We start from the raw sequence: 27,086 nt of genomic DNA, 5'->3' as shown, positions 1-27,086 counted from the left end.
TAAGAAATGGAGTTTTGTATGATAATCAAAATTAGAAGCAACAAGAAGTATAGTATCCCTAATACAAAATTTGTATATCTGAGGGAAAGTGGTTTGTGTGGCTCCATAACTCATTTACATGAATTTACACATAAAAAACAATGGAGCTAATTTTGTCCCCAGAGTGTCAACTTATGCTGCTCATACCAGAGCTTTTGCTCTGCTATGATCCAAATTAGTATATATATATGGTGGTAAAAGTTTCACAGCTTTCAATGAGCAAGGAAAATGAAAATAATTCTCTTTAAGTGTATTTTTCTCATTTTTAACTTTTCACTCGGAAGCTACACTGATTATAATTTTGCTGACTCATGCAGAATTTACAAACTAGGTCTAACAAATCTCTGATGAAGTTAAGGGAAGGGGTAAAACTGACATATTAAAAAATGTAGCAAAGACCATGTCAATATGCCAACCTGAATTAGCAAGAGCTATAGCTTTGAGGGTGACAAATTCTTCTTTCTCCAGCTTCATGCTCTTGTATTTCTTTACCAGCTGCAGGATAGCATTATTTAGGTCAAGAAGGCCTGCTAATTTGGACTGGTCTTCGTCCATTATATAATCGTCTGCATAGACAAGTTCGTCCTCAAATGAAAGAGATCGGTATACGACACCAAGGATCAAAATTTCCATCCAAGCACTCTGCAGAAGGCTCATCTGGTCCGCCAGGGACAGCGTGGAAAAGCCTGCATGGAAAGATGAGCAGATCAAGTTACTTTAAAGCCATAATTTCATAATGCAACATTAGTTTCATATGGTAGTCAGCTTCTGCATCAGAGCTCACAATGATGCTGAGCTTTGATTAGAACCTCTTAAAATTTTCCCCTGATCACTTTGTGAACAGCAAAGTAAAAGTCACAAACCAGCTTCAATTGACTGGTGCTTTTATAGGTTTTATAGACTCAGTTGAAGGAAATATAATAGAGGAACACATTTTTTCTTTTATTTATGTAGAAAATACCATATAATCCTTATACTTTATTACTGGTGAAGTTTTTAGGAATGTATTATGGGAAGTCAAATTTTCAGCTACATAATTTTTAAAAACTAATATTGACAAACAACATAAAAGTCAAAATAAACAAACAAAAAATCCCCCAAACAACAAAAAGGAAAATAATGTAGGCCACAAAGTAGACTACAACTTGAAAACATTTCTCTGTAATAGCCACACGATATAGTGCATAATGAGCTATAACCAGATGAGTCTTCTTAATTGAATATTTTGTTCCCACTGATATTTAACATACATTTCTTTTTAAAATGGTGGTTAGTGGTATAAAAGAAAGCAGAATACTAAGCAGCTTGGCTTCCTTACCAAGTAAAAAAGTCACAATTTTTACTAAAGTTCAGTTATTTTAAAAGTTAAATATAAAAATAATAGGGTTTGGTAGAAAGGAAATGAAAGAAAGATCCAGAATAGAAATACTGGCTCCACTTTGGTAATAGCTGTTTCACCTTGAGCAGGTCAATTAGCTTGTACTTTAATTTTTGCATGTGCGAAATATAACATCCATCCAGATTCTCATTTATAACATGTATTTGATAACTGTTGCTATACTATATATTATTTTTATCTGAAATATATGGTTGACTGCTTCAGTTCTTTACTGGAAAACTGGGCTTCATTCACACAAGCACGAAGTCTCTTCTAATCTTGAAAAAACAAATTATAAAAAATTAAAATAAAAATTTTGATCAATAAGAAAAGAAGAAATAGCACAATTAAGCATACTCTGAAGAATATACATGTATAGTTGCATCTCAGAAGATCTACCTCTGTATTCTAAAAGGAAGTCTTAATGATACCTGACCATCAGATGCTTTTTCCAAGAGTCTAAAAAAGTAAAATTTCATTGCAAGGGTATGTCTAGGAATTCCAAGGATGACCATCTACCCCCCATGGGTTTTTGAGGACAACAGCACCATAATATATGGTCCTGACATTAGTAATTCCACTAAAGGGTGGGACATTTTTAATAATGCAACTTAAGAAATCTATTTTTACTCCTTTTATGGATGTTATTACCCAAATAGTACACAAATTATAAATATCCACTTATGCCCAACCTCTCTTAGGCTCCTGCTTCAGGTCATTGTTGCTGTCATTTTTATTCATATCAAATTGTTCCTATTCCATACGATGTCAAAAGCTATAGCACAATAAAGAAAAGGAAATGATTTCCTGACCTATTGGTGAAAACATTAACTATAAGTGCTTAATAAAATCATTGAAGAAGATTAGTCCACTTTTTCTTAAGGGTGTCTTTATGCAAGTATGAAAACCATTGCTTTTACTGACAAGGTGCTTACATGTTATAGGATAGGGCTTGTTTTGATCTGGCTCTGCGAGTTTTCTTTTCCCCATCTCTTTTTCTCTGTCATTGCAATTTAGGATTAAATTAATAAATATCCATTTAGAACTAGGGATACAGTAACTGATAATATTTTAAACAAAGATTGAAAGGAGAAAAAAAATGATCTAACCTGATAGGCTTGGTTTCAGGTGTTTTCAATTTGGGGAATGTTATACTCACAAAACAAAAAAAAAAACCATACTATTTTTCTTTCTTTTTTGTATCTCCTCTAACCAAAAAAAAAAAAAAAAAAAAAAAAAAAAAAAAAAAAAAGGTGCAGTACAGATCCAAATATCTAACTTCAGAAAAGAGACTACCTATTGATATTTTTGTAAATTAAACCAACAGCAACAAAAACAAATTATCATCTGGGAAGTTGGGAGCAAAAAGGAAAGGGTTTTTCAATTTCCCTTGATTTTCTTCCTCCTTTCATGCTCCTAAGCAGCAGTTTTCTGCAGCAGCAGATGGACAGAGAGCGTAGCCCGCAGCACCTTCCTGTGACAGCCCAATTCTCCCTCCCAGACACTGCTGTTAGTAAATAGATTTACACATTCTCCAATCTCCACACATCTTTCTGCCGAATAATTAAAAGCAGGATGATTAGTTTATTGAGTGGAAGGAGGAACTTTTTTATTGAGGTCCATCCACGATTTTATCAGGGCCAGCACTTTTACGGTTGTCAGGGGGGTGCAGGCATCCAATTTTTCTTATCTGCCTGATTAATACAAGCGCTGTTTCAGGACGCATTAATTAACAGATACAAATCTACGTTCTCATGGAAGGATCAATACAGAGAAGAAAAGAGGCATCAATGTGAATTTAGTGCTGATGATGGAGAAGGCACGCTATCGACATTTACGTGCACGGAAACTTTAAAGTTGCATTGGGGCCCCTTTGTCCCTGTGATTTACAAATTAACAATTTTTCAGCCACAACAATGTTTCACACATTTCTTTGGGTTTTAATTAAGTAAAAAGCAATAAAATTTTATTTTTTTATGTTGATCCTGAAATTTACTTTTTCTGTGCCAATGACTTGTGTATTTGTATGTGTGTTTTATACCTCCGGCAAACCTAACTTTTCATTTCATTTCTCTATAAAATAAAGAGAAGACAAAAGGGTAAAGAACAAGCACTTAAAAAAAATTGTGGTTGGGAAGCATGGGGAGAGAGTTATAGCATAAGAGATATGACAAGTTTGCTTGCTCAATATCCTCATCTCTCAGTGGATTCAAGGAAGTGTAATTTTGGCAAAAGCACAGAAAAAGGAAGAGCCATGCTTTGCAAAATAAGATAAAAGTCTGGACTTCTACCTCTTTGTGGTCTATAAATAGCTGTCTCACATTTTAACCCTTTATACAACAACTCTGCTATCTGAAAGGCAAAGGAGGCACAGAGAGCTTTCCTGCCCAAATTCCTGAGCAGCAGTTACACAGCCTCATTAGGAGACAGTCACATTTGCCTGGTCACTAAAGAGGGCAAATACATAACGGAGATTTTATTTTAATTCATAAAATTCTCTTACCTGATTTTAGAATTGCTAGCTATACTTCACAACCTTGAATACATACGGATGAAATAATATCCTTTTACAGACCTGAGCAAAGTATAAAAACCTAAATGACCAAGACTTAAATGAGAAAGAATGTTTTAATAAAGTGAGTCTAAAGAATCTTCTAATACCGATGGCTCTCTTGCCTTGCGTACTTGTATCCTAATGATCATTACCAGTTTGTGCTTTTTACCAGGTGTTTAATAGTGTTTTATAGCTATCAGGCTACAAGTTAGAGGTCCTCATCATCTATTACATTCAGCTATCTTTGGAAAGAAACCTCTTTCTCAAGTGAAATAAAATATGCTTTGCAGTTGTGTCAGTTGAACTTCATATTTTGTACATCCGGGGATCTTAATCCTTGATGTGTGACAGGTTATAGTTTTAAACGGTCAGTCGTATTACAGCTTTTTAAAATGCACTGATACCATGGCACGTTTTTTTCTTCACTGGCTGTAGCCCATTCCATGTGTATCACTGACAACTCTGATCTCTCTTCATCTCTGTCCAGGGATCAGTGCCATTTAATGTATCTCGGTATTTTGCTTAGCAGAACGACACTCTACCTTGACCCACAGTTAAACAGCATGTTTATCTGCAACACAGTGTGCTCCAAATAAACCAGATGACAGTTGGGAATAACATCATTTGGAAGGATTGAAAAGCTTCTCAAGAGGCAGGTACCCCTGAGGTAACAGGCTTGAAGAAAGCATGTTTTGTGCCAACTCTCTTGCCTTCTTCTGCCGGAAACTTCGGAGGTTGACGGGGTGCCATGGGCACTCGTCAAGCACATTTTTTTTTTTTCAGACTGGCAAACTGATGCACTTTGCAGTCAACTTACAAAAAAGGCTAAGCATCTGAAAGTGTGAAGGGCAAAAAATATCTGACGGCTAGTCTTCAAAAATACACTTTCATTTCAGAAAGCATAAATGTTTATTTCCTGAACGGAGTGTTGACAGAAATAGGCTGCAGTGCAGGCATTTGGGTTTAACCCCTGCTAGGCATTTTCTTCTCAGCTGCTCTCCTGAAATACAGAGCAAGCATTTTAAATCTTCAGAGTGTCTCTTAATATCAGTTAATCATGGCATCGATTTGCCTGCTCACAGTTTTTGAACTGTACTTTCTCTGTTCCACAAAAAATTGACACTTCTCAACAAATAACATATCGTGCTAGAATTGTAATTGTGCCCCAATGACTCACTGAGAGCGTGAACGAAGTTTATTTAGAGATGACTGAGCAATGTAGCATTGGCAAGATTCTCTCTCCCCCATACAATAAACCTAATGTTTCCATGAACTAGGGAAGAAAAGGATAATGCTGGCACTATGATTTGATCTTAGCTATCAATAAAAGCCCACATGTGTAACCCTTGTGGGATATAAACTTACTCTATTTTTAAACCAGTTGCTCTTTTCACATATGATTCACAAAACACAGCCCTGGGTCCTAGAGATTTTATATGTATGTGTGTGCACATGCATGTTTATGTATTTCACAAATTAGAACTCACCACAAGGTTGAGAGGAGTAGTTACAGATGGTTAACTGCCCAAGTGAAAACTGGAATATTCATGTGGTGCTATCAGAGGTATTTTATTAAAATTTTTTCTTTCATCTATATTAGACTTTATAGCATTAGATAACAATGCCTATAAATACCATTCCCTGAAGTTTTATTCTTCTGGTCTGATCGTAATCCATATTTCAATAATTTACATTCAATCACAACTGGAATGTGAACATAACTGACAAAAATGGGAAGAAGCCCCCTTTCTGTCTAATCTGATCATTTGGACATTGTAGGAAGTATGTTTTTGTGGCTTTGTTTTTATACTATCAAGTAGGTTTTACACAGGCTTTATGAAACCACTATGTTAAAATGTGGTTCCACAGGACAAATAAATCCACTTTTCATTTGTGGTTTCTGAAAGGCAGAACTTACATTAAAACATTACTGTACATACACACACACAAACACACATTTATGTGAGGCAGAATGGACCATCTTAATAACATGGAGCAAATGATCTGAGTAGTTGTGACCATCTAAAGAGACGAGAATGGAATTTCACAGGTGATGTGTGTCAGTATAAGAAGCTGTTAATTGTGGGTTCAGGTGTAACTGACCACTGACCTCTCATGGTGATTATATAAACAGCCTAATGAGTTAACTATTAGCTAACTTGTGGCACAGAAATTGGAAACATGTCCCCCTGGCATGGTGGACTTTCTTTAGCAATTTTTCCTTATTTCCCCATCTAGATTGCTATAAAAATTAAAACTATAACAATAACTACAGAGAAATATTCCATATAGCAAAACAGGAATCCCTCAACCTGATGACAATAGTTTTCTGTTTGTTTTCCTACCAGTTGGGGACATTTTAACAACTGCCTACCTGCCTTGAAGAAAGGACTGAATGAAGAAGATGGCCATGAGGAGTGAGCAGTTACACTCCACAGTCTTTTCTTACCCTTACTTAGATACCACTTCTGAATGACTATAGAGTAGCTGAAATAATTCCCTTGTCTTTCCCCAAATTCCTTCTTACCTAGCCTCAACTTAACTTCTTCTCTCCTTTCATCTAAGCCAAGAAGAAAGAAAAATTGTCAGGGGTATGGAGACAAGTATGGGCTCAGCTGCCTTAAAAGTGGGAAATCACTAGCTTGCTTCTCCTACAATCTTTGTTTTCTGCTAGCTGGAAACAAGTAAGTTCTATCTGGAAAGCTCTCCTTTCTGAAGTGTCGAAATTTGTTTGACTATCGAGGGAAAGGTAAAGTAGTCTGATATAACAGAGAACTCTTGAATTTTTTCTTATAAAATGGCACTGTCAGTGTTACTTGGGATCTGATGGATACTGAGTAGGGAAGAGCACAGTTTTGAATTTATGTTTCTCATTTAAAAGAAAAAGAATTTGTGCTTGGATCTGACTTGCTCCAGCTAATGACTAGTAGGACCAGGTCAAGAAGTATCAGAGGCTGTTACAGGGCATTAACCACTAGCCAAGGACATCTGATATGTAGACTCTACTCTCTTCAGGAAGTTCCCAAGGAGTTCCCATGTAGCTACAACCAATGGTATTAACTAGGTCATCTTATGAATTGTATACTTCCTCAAAAAAAAAAAAAAAAGTGGAAGTTCTAACCCAAGAACTCCCAGTGACCTTTGAAAATAAAGTTTTTTCTAATCTGACAATATCATTGTAAAAAGGGATAAATTAAGGCACAGAAATGGATATGTACAAAAGGAAGATGATATATACACATAAGGGAGAATCATGCATAAGCCAGGGGATGCTTGAAGTTACAGGAAGCTAGGAGAGAGGTCTGGAATAAGTGCTCCCTCATGGCCCTCCCAGGAAGCAAGCCTGATGACACTTTGATCTTGGCCTTCCAACCTCCAGAACTGTGAGAAGATACATCTCTGCTGCTTGATCCATGCAGTTTGTGGTACTTTGGTATAGTAGCCCTAGAAAGTTAATATAGACCCCACTTGACCTAATCAGTCCAATGTGGAAAAATTAACTAGATCCTTCTGAAGAATCTTCCAGTTCCAACAGTTTCAGATTCAGAGTAACCAACTGAGAATTACTTTCAAAGCACAAAGTTGTCTGGGTTGTGGTAAGTCCCTCAGACTGCGAGTAGAATGGACCTAGAAGGAAGTGCCCTGTGTGCTACCAAGTAGCTGTGAGACTTTGAGTCATGACTCAACTTCTTTGGTTCTTGCTTTCTCACCTGTACATAGAAAGGGTGGAAAAGATGTTCCTGAAGGTCTGTTCCAGTCCTGAATTACTAGATTTCTGGTGTTTCTACTGTAATGAAATTCAAATTACCTGACAGGAGGACATCTGTTAAAACTGGTGTGCTAGTACTATGAGAATATACAAAATGAGTACAATATAATCCTTGCCTCCTGAGATTTTACATTAAGTAAAAATAGATTAGCCCATAATGAAGAAGAGATGCTACCACATAAGGACAGATCAAAGTGTATGTGTTTGTGTATGTGTCTGTGTGTATGTGGAGGAAGACTGGTACTTGATTGTAAACATCATCTCTTTGAAGTTAATTTTAACATCTTTTTTTTTTTTAAATCAAAAATGCTTATGTCTGCTCTTTCCTTCTTGCATCCTACCCATGGCTATTCAAGTCATTTTAAAAATATGAACTCTAGCAGCCGTCCACTGACCAAAATGCTATCTTAGCTTCTATATATCTTATAGGACCAAACTCAAACTCTCAGGCACAATACAAAATGTTTTTCACTATTTGTTCCTTTTCTTCCTTTCATGTTCTATTTCTCAAAAAAATCTTCCTCAAGTAGCTCCTCTGTGGATGCTTAGCACGTTGAACATTGAGCTCATTTTTCTAATCCCAATGTCAGTACCCACAGCTCCACTATATCCCTACACAATTAAAAGTACCACCACCTCACTCTTAGCTCTTCATTGGCCTACCACCAAGTTTTCTCTTTTATATCACTGAAATCATTCACAAATGTGCACCCTGGTTTCCATTTTTACAACCATTATTGTGCTATTCTATAGCAAGAAGGATCAGTTGTAAAACAGAAACGTAACAAGAAGCACCATGAAGATCTGAGCATAGGTGACAAATGAGGTCAGAGAATGGATGGGATGGTGAGCAACCAGATGAAGCTATCCCTATCCTTCTTACCATGTATTATGAGCTCTTTAGAGGATACACCCTCTGCTTCGTTCCCTGTTGTAGCTCTAGCACCTGTAACTGAGCCTGGGAACATAGTTGATGCTGGGTAAATATGTATTAAATGAACAAAAAAATGAATAAGTCCTTCCACTTCACTGATTGATTTTCAAATAATGGGTGGTTAGGAACAAAGAGACCATTCTGGAAATTAGTGCTACTCCTACGAAATAGATATGAACACATAACAAAAAAAAAAAAAAAAAAAAAAAACTGAAGTTTTTCTATTAATCAGTGAATGTTTATTAAGGCATTGAGTATGTGTGAAGGTTTTTTGTTTCTAACTACCTAGAGAGCATATAGAATTTTATTTGGAGTCTCTTAAACTTCAATAAAGTCCTACCTATATTTCCTAGCTAGTTCCTCTTTAATTATAAATTAAAGTTGACATTTTAATTCTATTGCCTGGTACTCATATTTATAAACAAGCATTCACAACAGGTTCTATGATAGTCACAATGACTTTTAAAAATGATTAACAAACATCTGTAATTAATTTATCTACTTTACCCTAGTTGTATAATTATTTAACAATGTATACACTTATTTTCTGTAACTAAGATGTTAAACCTCTGAAATTCTAACCTAATCATGTCAGAGATGAAAGCAAATGCTCATTGCTTCTTTCCAGGAACAGGAATAAAATCTGATATGCTTATTTTTTTGCATAAATTCGTAGGAAATTCCAAATCTGATTTTTGTAATGCCCAAGTAAAAATTGCCCATGAGAACATTTTCCATAGTTTGGAAAAAATGGCATATTGAGAAACACTGTTTTTTAAGAAATCATTATCAGTTTCCTCTTCCTGAAGCAAAAACATCAGGGATGGCAGCAATAAAAATGCATTCATTCACCATTGCCTTCTCAGTTCATTTTAGAGCGATGGATCTTCACTAGGTAAATACTCGCTTGTCAGAAGCATTTGCAACAGTACAGCCTTTGAACAGAACTTAGGGAGTGAGAGGCTTTCCCATTTTAAATCAGCAAATTAGATATTTACTAACAGCAAAGATGGTACTTTTCATAGTGTCTGAATACATAATGTAATTTAAATGCCATTTAGACATGTTTCAGGCTTATCTAACTAGTTTGTATGTCCATTCTTACAAAATAATTTTGAGGAAGAACTGTTTCCACCTGCTGTAGCCATGAACACAGTTACAGATAAAGCCCTGTGCAGTCCTTCCAGACAAGTAAAGCAGGATCTATTTAAGTATAAAAGAAACCAGGTAGGACCTTTAGGAAATTAAGAAAGGGCCCAAAATAACATTTTAATAAATTAGGAGCAATTTCACATGAATTTGGTACAGCTTGATTTCCCATTTATTGTATGTACTCAGCAGAGAGTCTAGATTTATGAGCAAACAAATTATGTTCATGGGAGAACATAATTTTTCACTTAAAATGGAGATGTAGGGAGAAACACAAGATGAATTTTGCCAAAGTAAATTTTAGACTCAAAAAGTTGCTTTTAAAAATAATTCAATAAATAAACCAACAAGCTATTACTAAACTATGCCAAATTTTAGAAAGAGTTACATGTGCCCCTAAAATTCATCAAAATGGTTGGAAAGCTAGTCCTTACTGTAATTTTTGGTTAAATTTTCTAAAACCACAATGAATTATTGGTCCCTTTTTTTTTTTACTTTATACTTTCTTATGTTTGATTTTTCACTGTTTCTAACCCTAGTATATTTAAAATTAAAAATAAAATTTTATGAGTTTTCTTTTTCCTACATATGACCTTAACAACGATATATTTTTTTTAATGTGAACTACTTCTCTTTCTAACATTCAACAAGAAAAGGAAACCTATGAAGAGTATCTTAGCCAGGGTTACTTCATCTCTGTTATATGTAACTCAATATAATATTGTGATATTATAAGAATCTATCCACTTTGGATAACTAGGAATCAGTGAGCATGGATCAGATAAGAAGGCCTATCTATTAATTTACTGAGGTATTAAACAAGAGAAAATTACCTAGGAAAGAGAAGTACTTGGTGTACCCCAATCTGATTTGCCTAGTCATGGAAGGTGAAAGGTCATCACTGGAACTAATGAAGGCAGACCTGCTGTCTATGAGGCTCAGGGCATCTCATGTCACAAAAGTCTTGCTAAAATGCTCCTATTTTTTAAAGTCCACACTGATACCCACATTAAAGAATAGAATGACAGAGACATTGGGAAAACCTGGGTAATTTCATGTGAGTTCACCTAATTTTTTTAAAAAAAGAATTTTAGCTACCAGTCACAAAAAAAATGAACAGTTGTGATTGTCTTGTGTAAGTTCACTGGAGTGACCAAGAACTGATTCTGTCTGTGAGATAGAAGAGAAAATCACTTATAACTTTACTGATCAGTTAAAATCTCTACTGATTTTAAATAACTTATCTTCAAATCTTTTCAAATTTAGCTAATTGGCCCCTTGATATAAAAACATAAATTCTAACAAGAGCACTAATTATTAGAGGCTTAGTGCTTGGGGAGTTAACATTGATATCTTGCCTTTTTTCACTTTTACTAGTTACAAGTAAAGCAGAAAAAGAAAGAAAGAAAGAAAGAAAATCCTTCAGGTGTGCTGCTCTTGATTTTCTTAATACAGAAAGACACTATTACTCAGTCTAACATATGCCCTAAAAGGAGGAGAAGCAGGGGGGAAAAAAAATCAGAAGGTCTGCATAAATGTAAGTGAAAGGATTTACAGCACAGGCCATTAAAAACAAAGTGTCATATGCATTCATGAAAGTATGTACAAGAAATATGTTATCCATGAGATACATGTCACAGATAAGAAATTATAACAAGCTGACCCGGAAACTTCACATTCACATAATATTAGAAATCCTTACTACCTATGCTTAAAGTCTTGGACATAATTTGTGCTCTGGACAGCATGGAAAAACAGCTTCTCTGAATTTCTACCTCTGAGAGTTCAGTTTAAAGTCAGGCTCTCACACTATTTTTCTCTGTGGCTAATGAAGATCTGTTTACGAATATTTACTCCCAAGTTCACGGCTGGGGTTTGCTGGCTCAAGCGGAGCTAAGTCATTACAGCTTGGCATGGGTTCCACTGGGAGGCTACCAGTTATCTTCTCATTGACAACAGAGGCAACCCCTTCGATTCCTTGTGGCCCTGCCTTCTTCCTCTCTATGCTGTCCCCAATTTGGATAACTGGCCAAGTTAAAACAAAACAAAAGCAGAGGACAACACAGCTCTCAAAATTTCTCAGTCACACAAACACAGAATCATTATCAGTCGAAAAAGCCTGCCTGTCAAGCTGACCACGGATACATGATATGCAAACCAAACCTGTGCCTTTTATAGTAATTCTCTGAGAAGCCCTTCCATTCGCGAAAGTGGAATGGAGGAGGCAGATGGAGCAGCGGTAAAAAGCTCTTATGCTATAATTCCTCTCCTCCCTAAAAGAACAAGAGCACCCAGCACTGCCTCAGAGTCTCCTGCTCTGAGCTGTTGGAAAGTCTATTTATCTCTGTATCTCACCTTACTCCTCTGCTGTGACCAGTACTTCTTGGGGCCCTGAGACCCTACAAATAAAACCAGAAAATATTAGATACTCCTATATAAGGTTGATTCAAGGAAATAAGCAAAGGAAAAATACAAAGGTTACTGTCCATGGATGAATCTGTTCAGAAGTTGCACTGTTTCCCAAACTCGATTTGAGTAGCATTAAGAATACCTCTGGAGGCAGAGACTCTTACGTCTGCAACAGTCCAAAATGAAAGGGGGGGGGAGCCGACTGATTCTAATACACCTAATTAGCCATCGGCAGACTCTTAATTGCATACATTAGGATGATTCCATAGTGGAGATTAATTCTAAATATACCCAAGCAGCTGGTTAAGATGCCATGGATTACAGTGTGGACTGTACTTTTCCACTTAATTAGATATCAAAATTAAGCAGCAACAAGCATTTTGACATAACGGGGATCAAGCCGCTGCTTGGTATCCCAGAGCTGCACTAAAGTGACCGCTAAACAGAGCCGCACAGATGGAGAGATATTAAATGCCGCACTGGAAAGTAATTTCAAATAATAAAATATCAATATTTACATTTTAATTACCCCTACTGAGAGCCGCTCTGTCATTTTCACTATTGCCGACACAGCAAGGGGTAGTGGAATGACATTGCGGCTCTGGCTGCAATGACTATTTTGTTTCCATTAAAGAATGACAAGTGTTTTAGAGGCAGTGACACTCGGTGTGTGAACAAGAATGACAGCAGATCAGAAAATTCCTATTAAGGGACTAAATGCCTCAACAAGAGAATTTACCCTGCGCAGCAGCTCCTCCTTGAAGCACATAATCCTTTCCAAATTTTCTGTTGAAAGTTTATTATTGGGGAGGCCCAAGGGAAGTTTTAGTCTCCCATGAAATATTTAGATCCGTAAAATGTTATATGATGATTGTCAATTTAAAAACAATAATACTTGATGTGAACAAATATCCAAGAGTTCTGTGTCATCACAATGAGGTTGGGAGGTTTCTTTCTTTCTTTTTTTTTTTTTTTACACTCTCTCATTTAAATTGACAACACATTGATAATGCTTCTTTGAAGCATGTTTGTTCCTTGTGAATTATGTGGAAGGAAGTTGGGATACAGCGCGGAATCATCATCGGAAAAATATATCAAGCTCATTTTCACTGTCTTTCCATTAATATTTTTATTGTATCCAATCATCTTCATCCTAATTTCCTTGACATAAAAAATAAGGTCAAGACGGTTCATAATTTGTATGTGTGAATGCACCTACGTGTGCATGTATATAATTTTTTTTTCTTTTGCTTGTTTCAAATACAGCAACTTCCTAGTGGCTCTTACAGGCCCGCACCAAATTTAATTACTCTTTATGGGGTGTGAAGATGAGATGATAAAAATAAATAAATAAAAGGCATATATTAGATGTGACATGCTACATTCACAGGAAAATAAATGGAAACAGTAAAGTCTTCCTTTGGGGATGACTGTCACAACTGGAAAGATCTTGAAAGAATTTTAATGCCTCGAGATATGAGAGAGTGTATAAGAAAAACTCCTTGGTCAGTAGACTATCGTAGGCAGTTAACTGACCCCCTATCTCAGAGCCTGCATTTATTTAATGTGTAGAGATGAACAACCATAAATGTGATAAATGGCTACAGCAGGACGCTGAATAGAATTTTTCCAAGAACGGAAAAAGGAAGTTGGGGAGTTATATAGATCCTTAGCACTCTCCTTTACTCCTGTTCCTTTTAAAACATCAGTTGTTAAGTTGAAATGAAAAGTTGTTAATAGGCATAGTACACTAATGTGTGTTCCCTAACTAGGAAATGTTCCTCTTAACAAAAAATGAAAGTGTGTGGGAAAGTATTTCTTAAGCATCCCTAATGCTTTTAGGACAAGACAGATCCCCATTTCTCAGCTACTAGCACCTTTTAATTTCTGAAAGAGCCACGGTTGAAAATCTTAATTAATTGTTCCATACTGCTTCAGGATCATTATGCAATGTAATAAAGGCCGTGTAATTATGAAATTTTACAGCCATTACCAAGGCTGATGGCTCGTATTTCATCCTCAGCTGGACCCGATGGCTTTTAGGCACTCGGCTCCCCTTTGATGAACTACAGACAGATCTATCAGGCCCAAACAATATCCAGGCGAGGCAGCTATAATAGCTACCTACAGATGAAGCCATAGATAAAGATAAACTATAAATCTACACACACAAATGCAGGCACATCGCCTGGGGATGACAGAGGAGAGAGGATGAGATGCTTGGGAAAGGTAGCTGCTCCCACGAAGGTGGCCTCCTGCGTCTTGCTCGTTAGCTCCAGAGTGGCTTGAATTTCATAAAAGACAGTGAAACCCGAGTGAACATCTCATTTATTCTCTGTATCTTGAAATCAAATGAGAGAAGAAAGGGGTGTCCATGAGCATTGTATTGAGTGCATTATTTAAAGGGCAGAAACTACTCAGTTATCCTAACATCTGTTTCGGTGGGGAGGAAAAAAAGAAGCTAGGTATACAGGATTTTATTCCTTGCAAGAGCACTAATACAGTAATCCAAATTAAACACTCTGCAGCAAATCAGATGATAGCTCCTGAGTATCTTTCATAGGAAGCAACATTTTTAAAACAGTAATTCAAGAACAACAAAACCCAAGCAGAAATGACAAGACAGGGAAAATACAAATTTTATTTATATATAACTAAAATGCTTAGAGCTCATAATTATTGAGTGACTTTGGAATGTAAGGACTTGTGCAGCCTAAGAACTGATACAACTAGGTTTTGCTTAATACATTTCCAACATAATATCCCTTTCGGGGAATTAAGCATTTCTGTAGGTCCTTTTAAATATCGAGTTAAATGTAAAAGGGCTATCTAGGAGGTTCATTTGACAACCATAAGTGCTACACTCCAGGGAGTATCTAGTTCAACTCTGCCTTTGGGATATGGCTGCAACTTCACAGAGCTAATGCCCTCGGTCCTTACGATGGCATCAGCCTCACGCTGGTTTGGTTCATGAATATGACCAGACAGGCAGTCTGCAATGTGGCTTCTGAGGGTCAATCTGATTCAGCCTGTAAGCTCAAATAATGGACTATGCAGGGGAGACCAGGCAAGGAGCGGGATGAATGAGGCTGATTTTGAGGTTGATGACTGGCAGGGGGTAGGGTGGATGTGTGTGTAAGGGGAGGGAACTACACATAAAGAAGGAAGCAATACTGGTTTTAAGTGGCATTAAGACTCTGGAAATCACAGCTTGAGACACTTCACCAAGTGTATGGGTTAAGAGTGAGGAAAACTGGTTTTAGTGCAATCTTGGATACTAACTAGCTGTCTAACCTTGAGCTAGTCCCCGAAATGCTCAATTTCCTCACCTATCAAGCCATGTTGTTAAATTATATGCTCTGGTCTATGGTATATTCCAGATGAGGCTTCCGTTGTTTCTTTCATGTTCTTTGATATGGGCGGGGGAAAATGTAGCCCTGAAACACACCTGCCTACACCAACGGACTGTCTCTCCACCTGAATCCCTTTCTAGGTTGACTACAGTTCATTTCACCAATGTGATTTGACCTCCTATATTTAGATAAGTGGGAGATGTTGGTTACAAAGGGCCTTGACCTGCTTTCCCTTTACAACTGTACCAGGACCAACTCTACTGCCTTCCCACTTATGTCTAAAGAGAAAGGTTGCTCCTTCCTTCCAAGGAAGGTCACGGCTATGTTTGTATTCCCATCTGCTCTAGACACAATGCTTTATCCATTTTCTTTTCCATCCTGCTTCTTTTTTGGTATTAATCTCTCCTTTTGTTCCATTCTTTCACCTCTCTATTTTGATAAAAAAATCTTCCCTCCCCACCAGCTCCTCCTCAATAGCTAGCTCTCTATTCCACCTGTCTGTCCCCCTCTTTGCTCCCTGCATGCCTTCACCAATGACATTCCTAACAAAATGGTATATGGGAGTTTCTCCATCTCATCTACCCTTCATCTACTGAAATCTGGGTCTTCCCTCACTTTAGCACATAGTGGTCACCAACCAACACCTAATTACCAATTTCCACAGCCTGGCCTCCTTCAGGTTCTTTTTGACCTCTGTAAACTGTTTATCTAGTCCTGTGGTCCCTCACTTTCCTTCTTCAAACACTTTCCTCCTCTGATACTTATAACACATCTTACTCCTCGTCTTTGTCCTTCTCTTTTGCCAATTCTTCCAATGTAGTATTTTCAATAATTTTCTCTTAATCTTTTCTCTTTCTTTTTCTCTTACCTTCTCCCCATTTCTATGGATGCAAAAAAAAAAAAAAAAAAAAAAAACCTGTATCATCAGCACATACTTCTGCTAAAATAGTTAGACTTCTATATTCTCAACTCTCTTCAAACCATTCCCATCAAAATGTTTTATAGGTATCTCAAAACATCTAAAATTCAACTCCTCCCACAAAACAAACTATCCTAAATATATTCCCTAAAAGCATCATCCAATATTAAACATCATCAACGACTGAACAAATGTCATTAAAAAGAAATACTAGTAGGAAAAAAAATGTAAATATGGAGTTACCTGTAATTGTTCCCATGTCCATTTCTTCCTATGAGATTTCTATTATTTCTAGTCACCCTGCTTAATTAAATCCCTCATTATCTTCTACCTGAACTCAGCCAATGGCCTCCTAACTCATGATTTCTCTGATTTCATATCTCTCTTCCTGTAAAACTATACGGAGCACAGATCATCTTTTCCCAGCTGAGATGGTTTCTCTGTGTAAGATCCACAGAATCCTTCACAGTAAGAGTCTCATTTACTTGTCTCTATTTCTTGTTAAGAATGATGATGATGATGATGATGATGATGATAAGAATTTACCAATTTCACTAAGGGTTTGCTAAGTGCCAGGCACCATGCTGAGCACTTCTATTTATCAAGTGCCTATTATAAACCAAGCATTATACAACAAAAGACAGTGTGATTCCTTTGGGGGGGTCAATAATCAGGCAGGGTAATAAATAAAAATAGACTGTGGTATGGGAGTGCAATTGAACAACATGTCAACAAAATTATCCCCAGGATGGAAGGGAGGAGCTGCCATTGGAAGCTGGGGGTCAAGAAAGCCTTACTGACCTCTGACCTTTCAGCGGAGACCTGAAGGAGGTGAGAACGTCAGTCTACATCTATGTGGGTGTGAGGGACCATGCTGGAATTCTACCTGTCACTGTAACGGTATGAAGAGGTGGGGAGGGCCTCTGGGAGGTGATCTGAGAGTGAGGCAGGTGGAGCCCTCATGAACGAGATTAGTGCCCTTCTAAAAGCTACTTCAGAGAGCTGCCTCCACATGAAGACAAAGTGAAAGTCCTCTGTCTGTGAACCAGGAAGCTAGTCTACAACAGCCAACGAAGTTGCCAGCATCTTTTTTTGTGGGGGAGTGGATTACCGGGGTTTGAACTCAGGGGCACTCAACCACACTGAGCCACATTCCCAGCCCCATTTTTTAAAAAATTTTATTTAGAGACAGGGTTGTGCTGAGTTGTTTAGTGTCTCACTTTTTGCTAATGCTAGCTTAGAATTCTTGATCTTCCTCTCTTACCTCCAGAGCTGCTGGGATTATAGGCCTGCACCACCATGCCCAGCCAACATGCCAGCATATTTTGAACTTCAATTTTTCACCTTATAGAATCATAAGAAATAAATTTTTGTTTTTTATAAATCAGCCTTTATTATTTTTGTTAATAGCATCCTGAATGCACTAAGACACAAGGGAAGAGCATTTCAGGTAGAGGCAAGAACAAAGACACACATGCTAAAGAAGTAGCCTTATGGGGCTGGGGATACAGCTCAGTTGGTAGAGTGCTTGCCTCACATGCACAAGGCCCTGGGTTCAATCCCCAGCAACCCCCCCCCACCCCCAAATAAGTAGCCTTCTTGTGGTTGAGTGTTAAAGAGTCCAGTGTATCCTGGCATGGTGGCTCATGCCTGCAATCCCATTGACTTGGGAGGCTACGGAGGATGACAAGTTCAAGGCCAGCCTCAGCAACTCAGCAAGGCCCTCAGCACCTTAGTGAGACCCTGTCTCAAAATAAAAAATAAAAAGGTCTGGGGATGTAGCTCAGTTAATCTCTACTATAACCTCCCCTACACACACACACACACACACAGTGCTGGTGCAGCTGGAAAGGAATAGTAGGACTTGGTGTTGATTGGGTGATGAGGCAGGCAGGTCAAAAAGGCTTTGTGACCTTTTGTAAGCTTTTCCAGTTTTTCTTTTGAATGAGATGGGAAGACACTGGGGGTCTTCAAACAAACAAGAAATGGGTCTGCCTCGCATGTGAAAAATCGACTGGGTGTGGAAGAGTAAAGCAGTTACAACCATTTCATTCTCACTGAAACCTTTTGGAGCATAGACTGTTTTCTTTCCCATTTTACACCTGAGCACAGTGAGGTATAAACTCAAGGTGTTGAAGGCAGGATCTTCACCCATGCCACTGGCGTACAGGAACTTGGAGTTCAACCACCATGTGGCGCTATTGCTCTTCCTGTGTTCCAATCATCACGAATCTGTCCCCAAAACAAGCCATGCTGTTTTGTACCTCTGTGCTTTAGATCCTTCTTTACATTTGTGTGAAATGCTTTTTCCCTTCCTCTCTGCAAGGCAAATGTCTATTAAACCCCCCATATGTATCTGAAATATTTTTTTTCTTTTAGCATTTCCTTAATGAACTCAAGCAGAGTGATGTTTCCTCTTCTGATTTCTTCTCTACTGCTTGGCCCTATCTATACCTATTGCCATATTGTGTTGAGCCTATGAAGTCAGTGTCTTTCCTAGCACCCTCCTGGCCTAAGAACCTTTGCTCATTCTGCACACCCCTCCCTCACAGAGTTCGAAGTCCACAGGGGTAGGGACTTTTTTGTTACTGTAGTTTGCAACTCTATCACTACATATAATGTTAAATGCAATATTTGAAAAGAAAGCAGAACCTCATATAATGTTAAATGCACTAAAATATTTGAAAAGAAGACAAATGAAAAAGTGAATGACAGTATCCTATCACAAATTTAGTAGGTTTCTAATGGGAGATACTCAAAATACACTAGTTTCTTATTCTGCCTTTGATGCAAAGATCAATTACCTTAATTTGAGATATAAGAAATACATACAAAAATTTTTTCCTTCCAAAATAATGATTCATCTTTAAAGATCAGTCTAAAAAGATTACTTTAAAATCCAGTTTCATTACAAGAATATTCAGAGTCAAGTTAGAAACAGGAAAAATACCATAATTTAACAAAGAAATTTTGAATATATATACTATTTTCTCTATCCCAATCATTTTATCTGGGCAAACTGCATGTAGAATTTTTGTACTTTAATATTTCTATCTCATCACAAACCAACGGCAGAGGTAACCTGGTGAGCCTTTTCCCTTATTAATATTTCCCATAGAACTAAGATATTGCTATTTTCATATTTTAAAGAATCAAAGCCAACTGACTCAGCAATTCATATATAGTGAAATGGGTACAAATTTCCATATTCTATGCAAAGAAAGATTTTGTAGATTTTTATACACATTTTCTTATTTATCACACATTTTTAATTAGAACAAAAAAGTATACCACCTAATCATAGTTTAAAACCCCCAAGTGAAGCTCAGATGTGGCCATAGACAGGGGACCTTATTTAATTTGTTGATAGTTATGTTTTACACCACAAAGGTGTTCATATAGTCACTAAATATATAAACTTAACAAGAGCAACTTGTTTATATTAGCCAATGTTATATTTGAAATAATGATGTCTTCAAATTTTTCATTGCAAAATTCAATTTTAATGTAAATAAAAATATTTGATAGTAATTTGGCATTTAATAATTAACAGTAAAGGTACAGAGAGTACATACAAATCTCTGTTTCAGTTTCTCCAGGATCAAGACCAAGAAGGCACTTGAGTAACTGAAATACCAGAGAAACAATAACTAGAAATAGAGACTAATTCAAAGTCAATTCTGTTCCAAATGGGTCTTTCGTTTTTTTTGTGCTGCTTATAACTAAGACATACTTGTTAGAAAGAACAATTCCTGTTGAGCACGATAAGGATTTTTCACTACTTAAAATTTAACAGAATTATTAAAAAAAAAATTACAGAATTTTCTTTTTACTTCTATTGAAAATCAGCAGTTTCTTAAGATGCTTCTTTATAATTGGGGAAGATGACATTTACTAATGTACTCTAGAGACAGGGATCCTCTTTTGAAGCAGGCAGCACTAATAAGAAAGATAGAGTTCAGTATTGTAGGTAGGTATTCTTACAAGTTTTATTAATTAGGTGGAAAGCCTTTCCCATCGGAATGGTGTAAGGTATTTATTAACACTTCAGCCCACAAATAGAACAAATGTACAGCAAAGAAGGTAATTATTAAATACACCGATCCCTTTATCTACTTGGCAGGGACAACCCAAAAGACGGTTACTGATTATGATCTTTTTCATGATATTTTAATTGTGCTTCTTAACCTGCTAAATTAAAAACTACAGGGCAATCTCACTTAGATCACAGACAAAAGAGATCATATCAATTTGCAACAAAATGTATGAATGCTTCTATCTGCTTTAATTACACCAAGAATTTAACAGGCAAATTCAATAGGATCACAGAAGGATTGAGAGCTCAATGTTATCTCTTAGCCAATGGCATTATCATCTCATGTGTGTTGTTACACATTATAGAGTGTGAACCTCAGTTTAATAATAAGTTGGAAAGTGATGATATTTTAAGAAAGCTTGTTGAGATATTTCTGGGTCTGTTGGTTATTTTCATGATCAATTATTCTATGAGTGGAATAGGAAAGGATAGTAAGAGGAGTTATAGTGAATATTTCTAAGTCTTTCTGTCCCTTAAACAAAGCCAGGATGGGAAATGCAAACATGTTTAACTTTTCTTTTGTTCCATGTCTATAACCATTTTTAGACTAAAACCTCCGATCAAATCTTCAGTTTTTCTTAAATAGTTCATTTACCTTTATCCCTAAATCCCTTACACTGAACTTTCTTGTACATCCTCCCTAAGGGTGATCACACAATAGGTTCCTGGGAGCTTTGACTACTAAGGGTTTGGGATTCTCATCCTGACCACACTTTGGAAACCTCACCCAGGAAAATTCCCTGATAATGAATTAACCTAAAATGTGAACTGGATATATTACTCTGTGTGTGTGTGTGTGTGTGTGTGTGTGTGTGTGTGTGTGTGTGAGAGAGAGAGAGAGAGATGTGGAAGAAGGGAAGGGAAGAGGGAACAGATAGGAGAATGATTTCTGATTCTACTACTAATCCTGGGTGATGAATTATTCTCCTTCCTATGCAACTTATAAAGGATATCCTTTCTAATGCTCACATACTGTTGAACTCCTTCCCAGCCCTGTCCCCCATTTCTTGAAGATTTTTTTTTTTTTTTTTTTTTTTTTTGCTACTGGGGATTGAACCTATGGGCATTCAACACTGAACCACATCACCAACCCTCTTTATATTTTTATTTAGAGACAGGGTCTCACTAAGTTGCTGAGGCTGGCTTTGAACCTGCAATCCTCCTGCCTCAGCCTCCCAAGCTGCTGGGATTATAGGCCTGTGCCACTGCACCTGGGTCTTGAAGCATTTTCTATCTCCCTTCCAGATATGGGCCTTCTTGTGTAATGACTTCATTAGAATTCAGGCTTTTTTTTTTTTTTTTTCTTTCTTTCTTGGAGGAATAAAAGGATATATACTGCTTTCTGATTTTTTATAAAGTAACTTTTAAAAGTTGCTATAGCTCTAAAATACACATAGAAACAAGACATCACAAGGCAGTTGTGCGATAAAAAGCCATACCTAGGCAAGGCTAGTTGATGTATCATACATTTTTCTAGAGTTTTCTATCAGTTTTCAATGAAATGGGAAAATGAGGAAATCTTAAAGAGCTGTACGGAAACATACACCTCAATGATATCAACGATGCCACTGTTTTCACTGTGAGTTTGGATAACACAGAGCATTTACTATACATCTCTCAATTTGTCCTTTAAATTTTTGTTTTGTCCAACTTTCACATCTGTATATGCTTTTGCAAATTAGATGTAACCTCTTTAATACCAGAAGTACTGTTTTAAAATAGGACATCCCATACAAAATATCTTAAAAATATTATAGGATTGAAATTTTTTTCAATCTATCTATTCATTTACTAACATAACCGCAGTTTCATATTTTGTATTGAGAATTTAGTCCTGCATGTGCCATGCATGAAAATTCATTTAGATTTGCATTGGTTTTAATTCAGTGTTTATTTGCACTTAAATAGTTTTCGAGTAAGGGTATCACCAGCTGTCTCCTTTTCTTTCCAGTAGATGGCATTTGGAAATGTGGGGCAGAGTTTTTGAAATGAAACTTTCAGAGAAAGAACCAGAGAATGGTAAATTCCCTGCAAACAAATACTTTCCTACTCAAAATGGCAATAGTACCCCCTTGAAAAACACTGTGAACTAAGTGTGCTGGAGAACGAAACTGGAAACTGACTACATGGTCGCCATATGCAATAATGCACACAGAACCATCTTCAGATCACTGACAAGAAAATTGAGTATTCCGAAATTTCTCATAGGGGTATGATATCAATCCACCAAATTTGCAGAACTACACTATTTCTCAGGTGGTGGTATTGTTCCCAAATTGCCTTCAAGAATATCATTATGTGTTTTTTTATCTGAGACTTTTTAAGGTCTCTGTTACTATTTTTTAAGAAGATAGAAGATAAAAATATATTTTCTTTTGCATACAATATACAAGAAACTTCTTCTATGCTTCTTCTAATTCCTGACAGCTAAAGAAGAGAAAGGAATTAACTGCCTTGAACCTCAAGGTTAGGATTATCTTGGTGACACAGGCTTGGGATTCCAAGGGAGTGTGTATTTTTTGCCTCTTGGATGATTACTACTAAAATCTGGATTAAGAAATACAAAGCATTTTGATCTGTATTATTACTATTAATAGAATTTCCATTGATTCATGCATTTCTATCGATTCAGTCTCAAGACTATGATTACCTCTGTCTCTTGAACAGGCAAATAATGCCCACCATCTGATGATGAGTTCTGTTAACACCATTCCAAACTTGGCAGGATTCTATCTGTACTTAACATCACAGTAACAAGTAAAGTTACTTAAATATTTTTTTTGTGTAGACCAGAAAAAAAGAGACAATAAAAATCCTTTTTTGCATGTTCAAATCATGTTAAAAACAACAAAAACAAAAAAAACCTTTGATGATTGTTTCAAATAGCAAAATAAAAGAATTCATTCGCATTTCTGTAAAATGTGAAGAGAAATCACTAGAGTAATATTACTGAGGAAATAAATATACATGTAGAGTCAACTGTGTGCATTTGAAAAAAACCATTTAATCTTTGGGTCTCAGTTTCCTCATCTGAATAAAATAGGCTCATACATATAACAAACTCACAAGAATATTGTAAGTATCAGATGCAAGGGAGCATTGAGTTTATCTGAAATGATTTTATAATCTGAACATCACTGCACAGATGACAATAATTATTATTCTTCATTACTAGAACTGATAATTCACATCTAAAGGAAAAAGTGAAGGAAGTAGACCTCAAAGGTAAATGTCATTATAAAAATTCCAAAGAATTTTTTTAAAGATTTTGGTGATCTTGGTTAGATTCCTTAAAAATATACATTTCTTACTATTCCTAAACTAAGTTTATTAAGTATACACATCATTTTCTGATGAATCAGAAACAGCATAATATTGGAAGCATTCAGGAGATGCAGGGCGGCACTGGGATGCCCTCAGAGGTTACTGGGGAACATGGCAGTGCCAAACCTACATTACATAGTCTCCAGTGATAGGATTTTTAGTGCTGGATCTGCACTGTGTATTTTTTAATACATATTCTCTGACTTTCCATTGCTACCCATGAGATTCCTCCTAGCATCAATACCCTCTTAACTTTGCTGTATATTGGAAGAAAAAGTAAGCTAGTAAAAATGGTAAATAAAAACTGCTCAAATAGTGTATGAGTAAAGGGGTTGATGGGATCCTCTAAAATAGTATTAGTCAGCTTTCCATCACTATAACAAAATACCTGAAATAATTAATTTATAAAGAAAAAAGGTTAATTTTGGCTCACAGTTTTGTAGGTTTCAGGTCATGATTAACTGGCTCCCTTTGGAATTGTGGTGAAGACTCACATCATATCAGAATCTCATGGAGGAGCAGAACCACTCACCTTAAGAACCAAGTAAGTGAGGAAGGACTGGGTAAGTGAGGAGGGGTCAGGGTTCCATGATCCTTTTTGAGGTACACACTCAATGGTACATACAACTCCCATAAGCCCCACCTCTGAAAGGTTCCATCATCTGCCAATAGCAGTAACCTAGAGACCAAGCTACATAGACCATTAATGGACATTCAGAGATAAACATCATTATCTTAGGTACATGAATGATTACATTAATGGTATGAATCTACATTGTGTACAACCATAGAAATGAAATGATATACCACATTTGTGTACAATGAATCAACATGCAGTCTGTACAAAATAAAGAAAAAATAATTAAAAAAAAAGAATACACAGGGGAAAAAACATTCAAACTACAATAAATATAGTATCTTTTCAGGTTACTCAGGAAAAATATATTTCTGTTCTTTTGAACAATGCTCTAGGGAGCTGGGGTTGTTCAGTTTTTTATGTGATATTATTCAAAAGTGGAGAATAAGTTGAAAGGCAGTAACATAAAATTGACTTAAATTGAAATTTCTGTATAAAAATATGTTTATTGTGGTTTGCTGTTTTTCTTCTTAGATGATTAGAAAACTCTAAGAATTAGAAAATGCCAATGAGATAGATTACACAGCCTCCTACACGTTTATAAAGTAAACTGCCAAAATGTTTATGCAATGTAACAATATACAAAGTAGAAAGACTTCATATAAACTTTACATAATTCATTGTCAAGCTTGTGACATATCCACCCCCATTCATGAATTCTAAGAATATCCAGATTAGCTGGGCATGGTGGTGCATGCCTGTAATCCCAGCAGCTCAGGAGGTTGAGGCAATAGGATTGCAAATTCAAAGCCAGCCTCAGCAGCTTAGCAAGGCCCTAAGCAACTCAGTGAGACCCTATCTCTAAATAAAATACAACAAAGGACGAGGGATGTGGCTCAGTGGTTAAGTGCCCCTGGATTCAATCCCCAGTACAAAAAGAAGTACATAAGCGTAAATATATATATACACGCACACACATATATATTTAAATATATATATATTTATCTTCAGAGTAATACTAACATTTAGAGTTATTCTGATGATATTTGTATAAATTCATAAAATATTTCTATCAAAAATTCAGTATTTAAAAATGTACACAGCATTTATTTGAAGATGCAGAAAGTTTATTATTTGTTCATGAATTTTTTTGCAAACATTATTTATATCTAAATAATTAGAAAATGTCTGTTTGGTGAGTAAATAAATACTTGCATAGTTGTTAAAATGCATATTGCTCCCTTAATGTGCAACTATGGTTTCTTTGGCATCATTCTATGTAAATATGTACTTAGCTCCATAATAAATGTGACCTATGAAATTTCCAAGAAAACTTATTTCAAATGTGCCATGGTTACTTTTTGGAGTTCACTATTTGTTCTGTTTTATTTTTAAATACCAAAACTAAAACTTCTTGCTTGGCCACACAGGGTGAGTACAAATGCACCCTGGTTGCCCAATAAATATTTATTGATTTTGTTGATGAAGTTGTATGGGGGGGTGCTTCTTATCAAGAGAAGCCATAGAGATGGTAATTACCATCTTTATTTATGTATTAATTTATAAGATTTGCAAAATTAAGTAATAAACTAAAAAACCTCATAAGTATGAGGATTTAAAACAGGCCTCTCCACTTCAACACTACTAACGTGATTCTTGGGGAGCAGGAGGTAGGATGCTGTCTTGTGCACTGTACACTATTTAGCAGCATCTCTGGCTTCTACCCTTTAGATGCTGTCCCCTTGGCTGTGGCAAGTAAAATGGCTGTATATAGCCATACATTCCCTGTGAGGCAAAACTGCCCCCAGGTAGGAACCATTGGTTAAAGATGATGTAAAACCTCTTTCTTTCCTAAATGAATTATTAGTTGCAGAGAAAGATGCTATCAAAAATAGCTTGCCTTGGTCTATGTAGCATTTTCTCAGACCCAACCATCCACAAACTTGAACAAGGGGGCTTCCTCTATATGCTAAACTTGTCCGCAAGCAAAATATCCATCTCTCACAGCAATGCCAGCCTCGCTTCATGGACATGCAAACTGTGCAGGAAGCCACACTTGTTTTAAGGCTCTGCTTTCCCTGTCCTGAAATCCTTAACAGTTTTTTAATAAGAGCATCTTCATTTTGATGTTGTACTGGGCCTCGCTAATTATGTAGCCAGTCCTACAATGACTATTACAACAATATTGGATGGATTGATAAAATCTGTTTTGCCAACAGAACTTCAGAGATCCTTTTGTAAAAAAAAAAAAAAAATTTAGTTGGGATTTAAAAAAAAGACCCATTTATTCAAGTTATTTGAGATAGCTAAGTGGAAAAAGATCAAGGTTTAGAATCCAATAGACTTAAATTTAAATCTCACCTCCACTGCCTTAGTAGCTTTGGAATCTTAGGCCAATTGTTCGCCTTCTCAAAGATGTAATTTTCTCAACTATAAAAATGGTGTCAGAGGCAATCCCTAATTATAGACTTGTTTTGAAGATTAATTGAGATAATATACATAACACAGTAGCAGACCTGGCACCTATAAGAGCTCAGTGAATCTATTTGTCATTGGTGGATGGTCGTCAAAATCCACTCTGGTTT

At 36.5% G+C, this 27,086-nt stretch overlaps 1 protein-coding gene across 13 annotated transcripts in view; it reads right to left on the bottom strand.

Moving 5' to 3' along the window:
- ESRRG (estrogen related receptor gamma) overlaps nt 1–27,086 on the bottom strand; it is a 591,202-nt gene that overhangs the window by 15,826 nt on the left and 548,290 nt on the right. For all 13 annotated transcript variants that reach the window (XM_079107169.1, XM_079107170.1, XM_079107167.1 and 10 more), the window contains one exon: nt 456–725. In XM_079107169.1, coding sequence (XP_078963295.1) covers nt 456–725 — 270 coding nt within the window. The remainder of the gene's footprint in view (nt 1–455; nt 726–27,086) is intronic.

Source organism: Sciurus vulgaris, assembly GCF_902686455.1.
Source record: "Sciurus vulgaris genome assembly, chromosome: 12".
NCBI classification, from domain to species: domain Eukaryota; kingdom Metazoa; phylum Chordata; class Mammalia; order Rodentia; family Sciuridae; genus Sciurus; species Sciurus vulgaris.
Note: the sequence above shows the minus strand (reverse complement) of the source record. Positions and strands in the feature narration are given on the sequence as shown.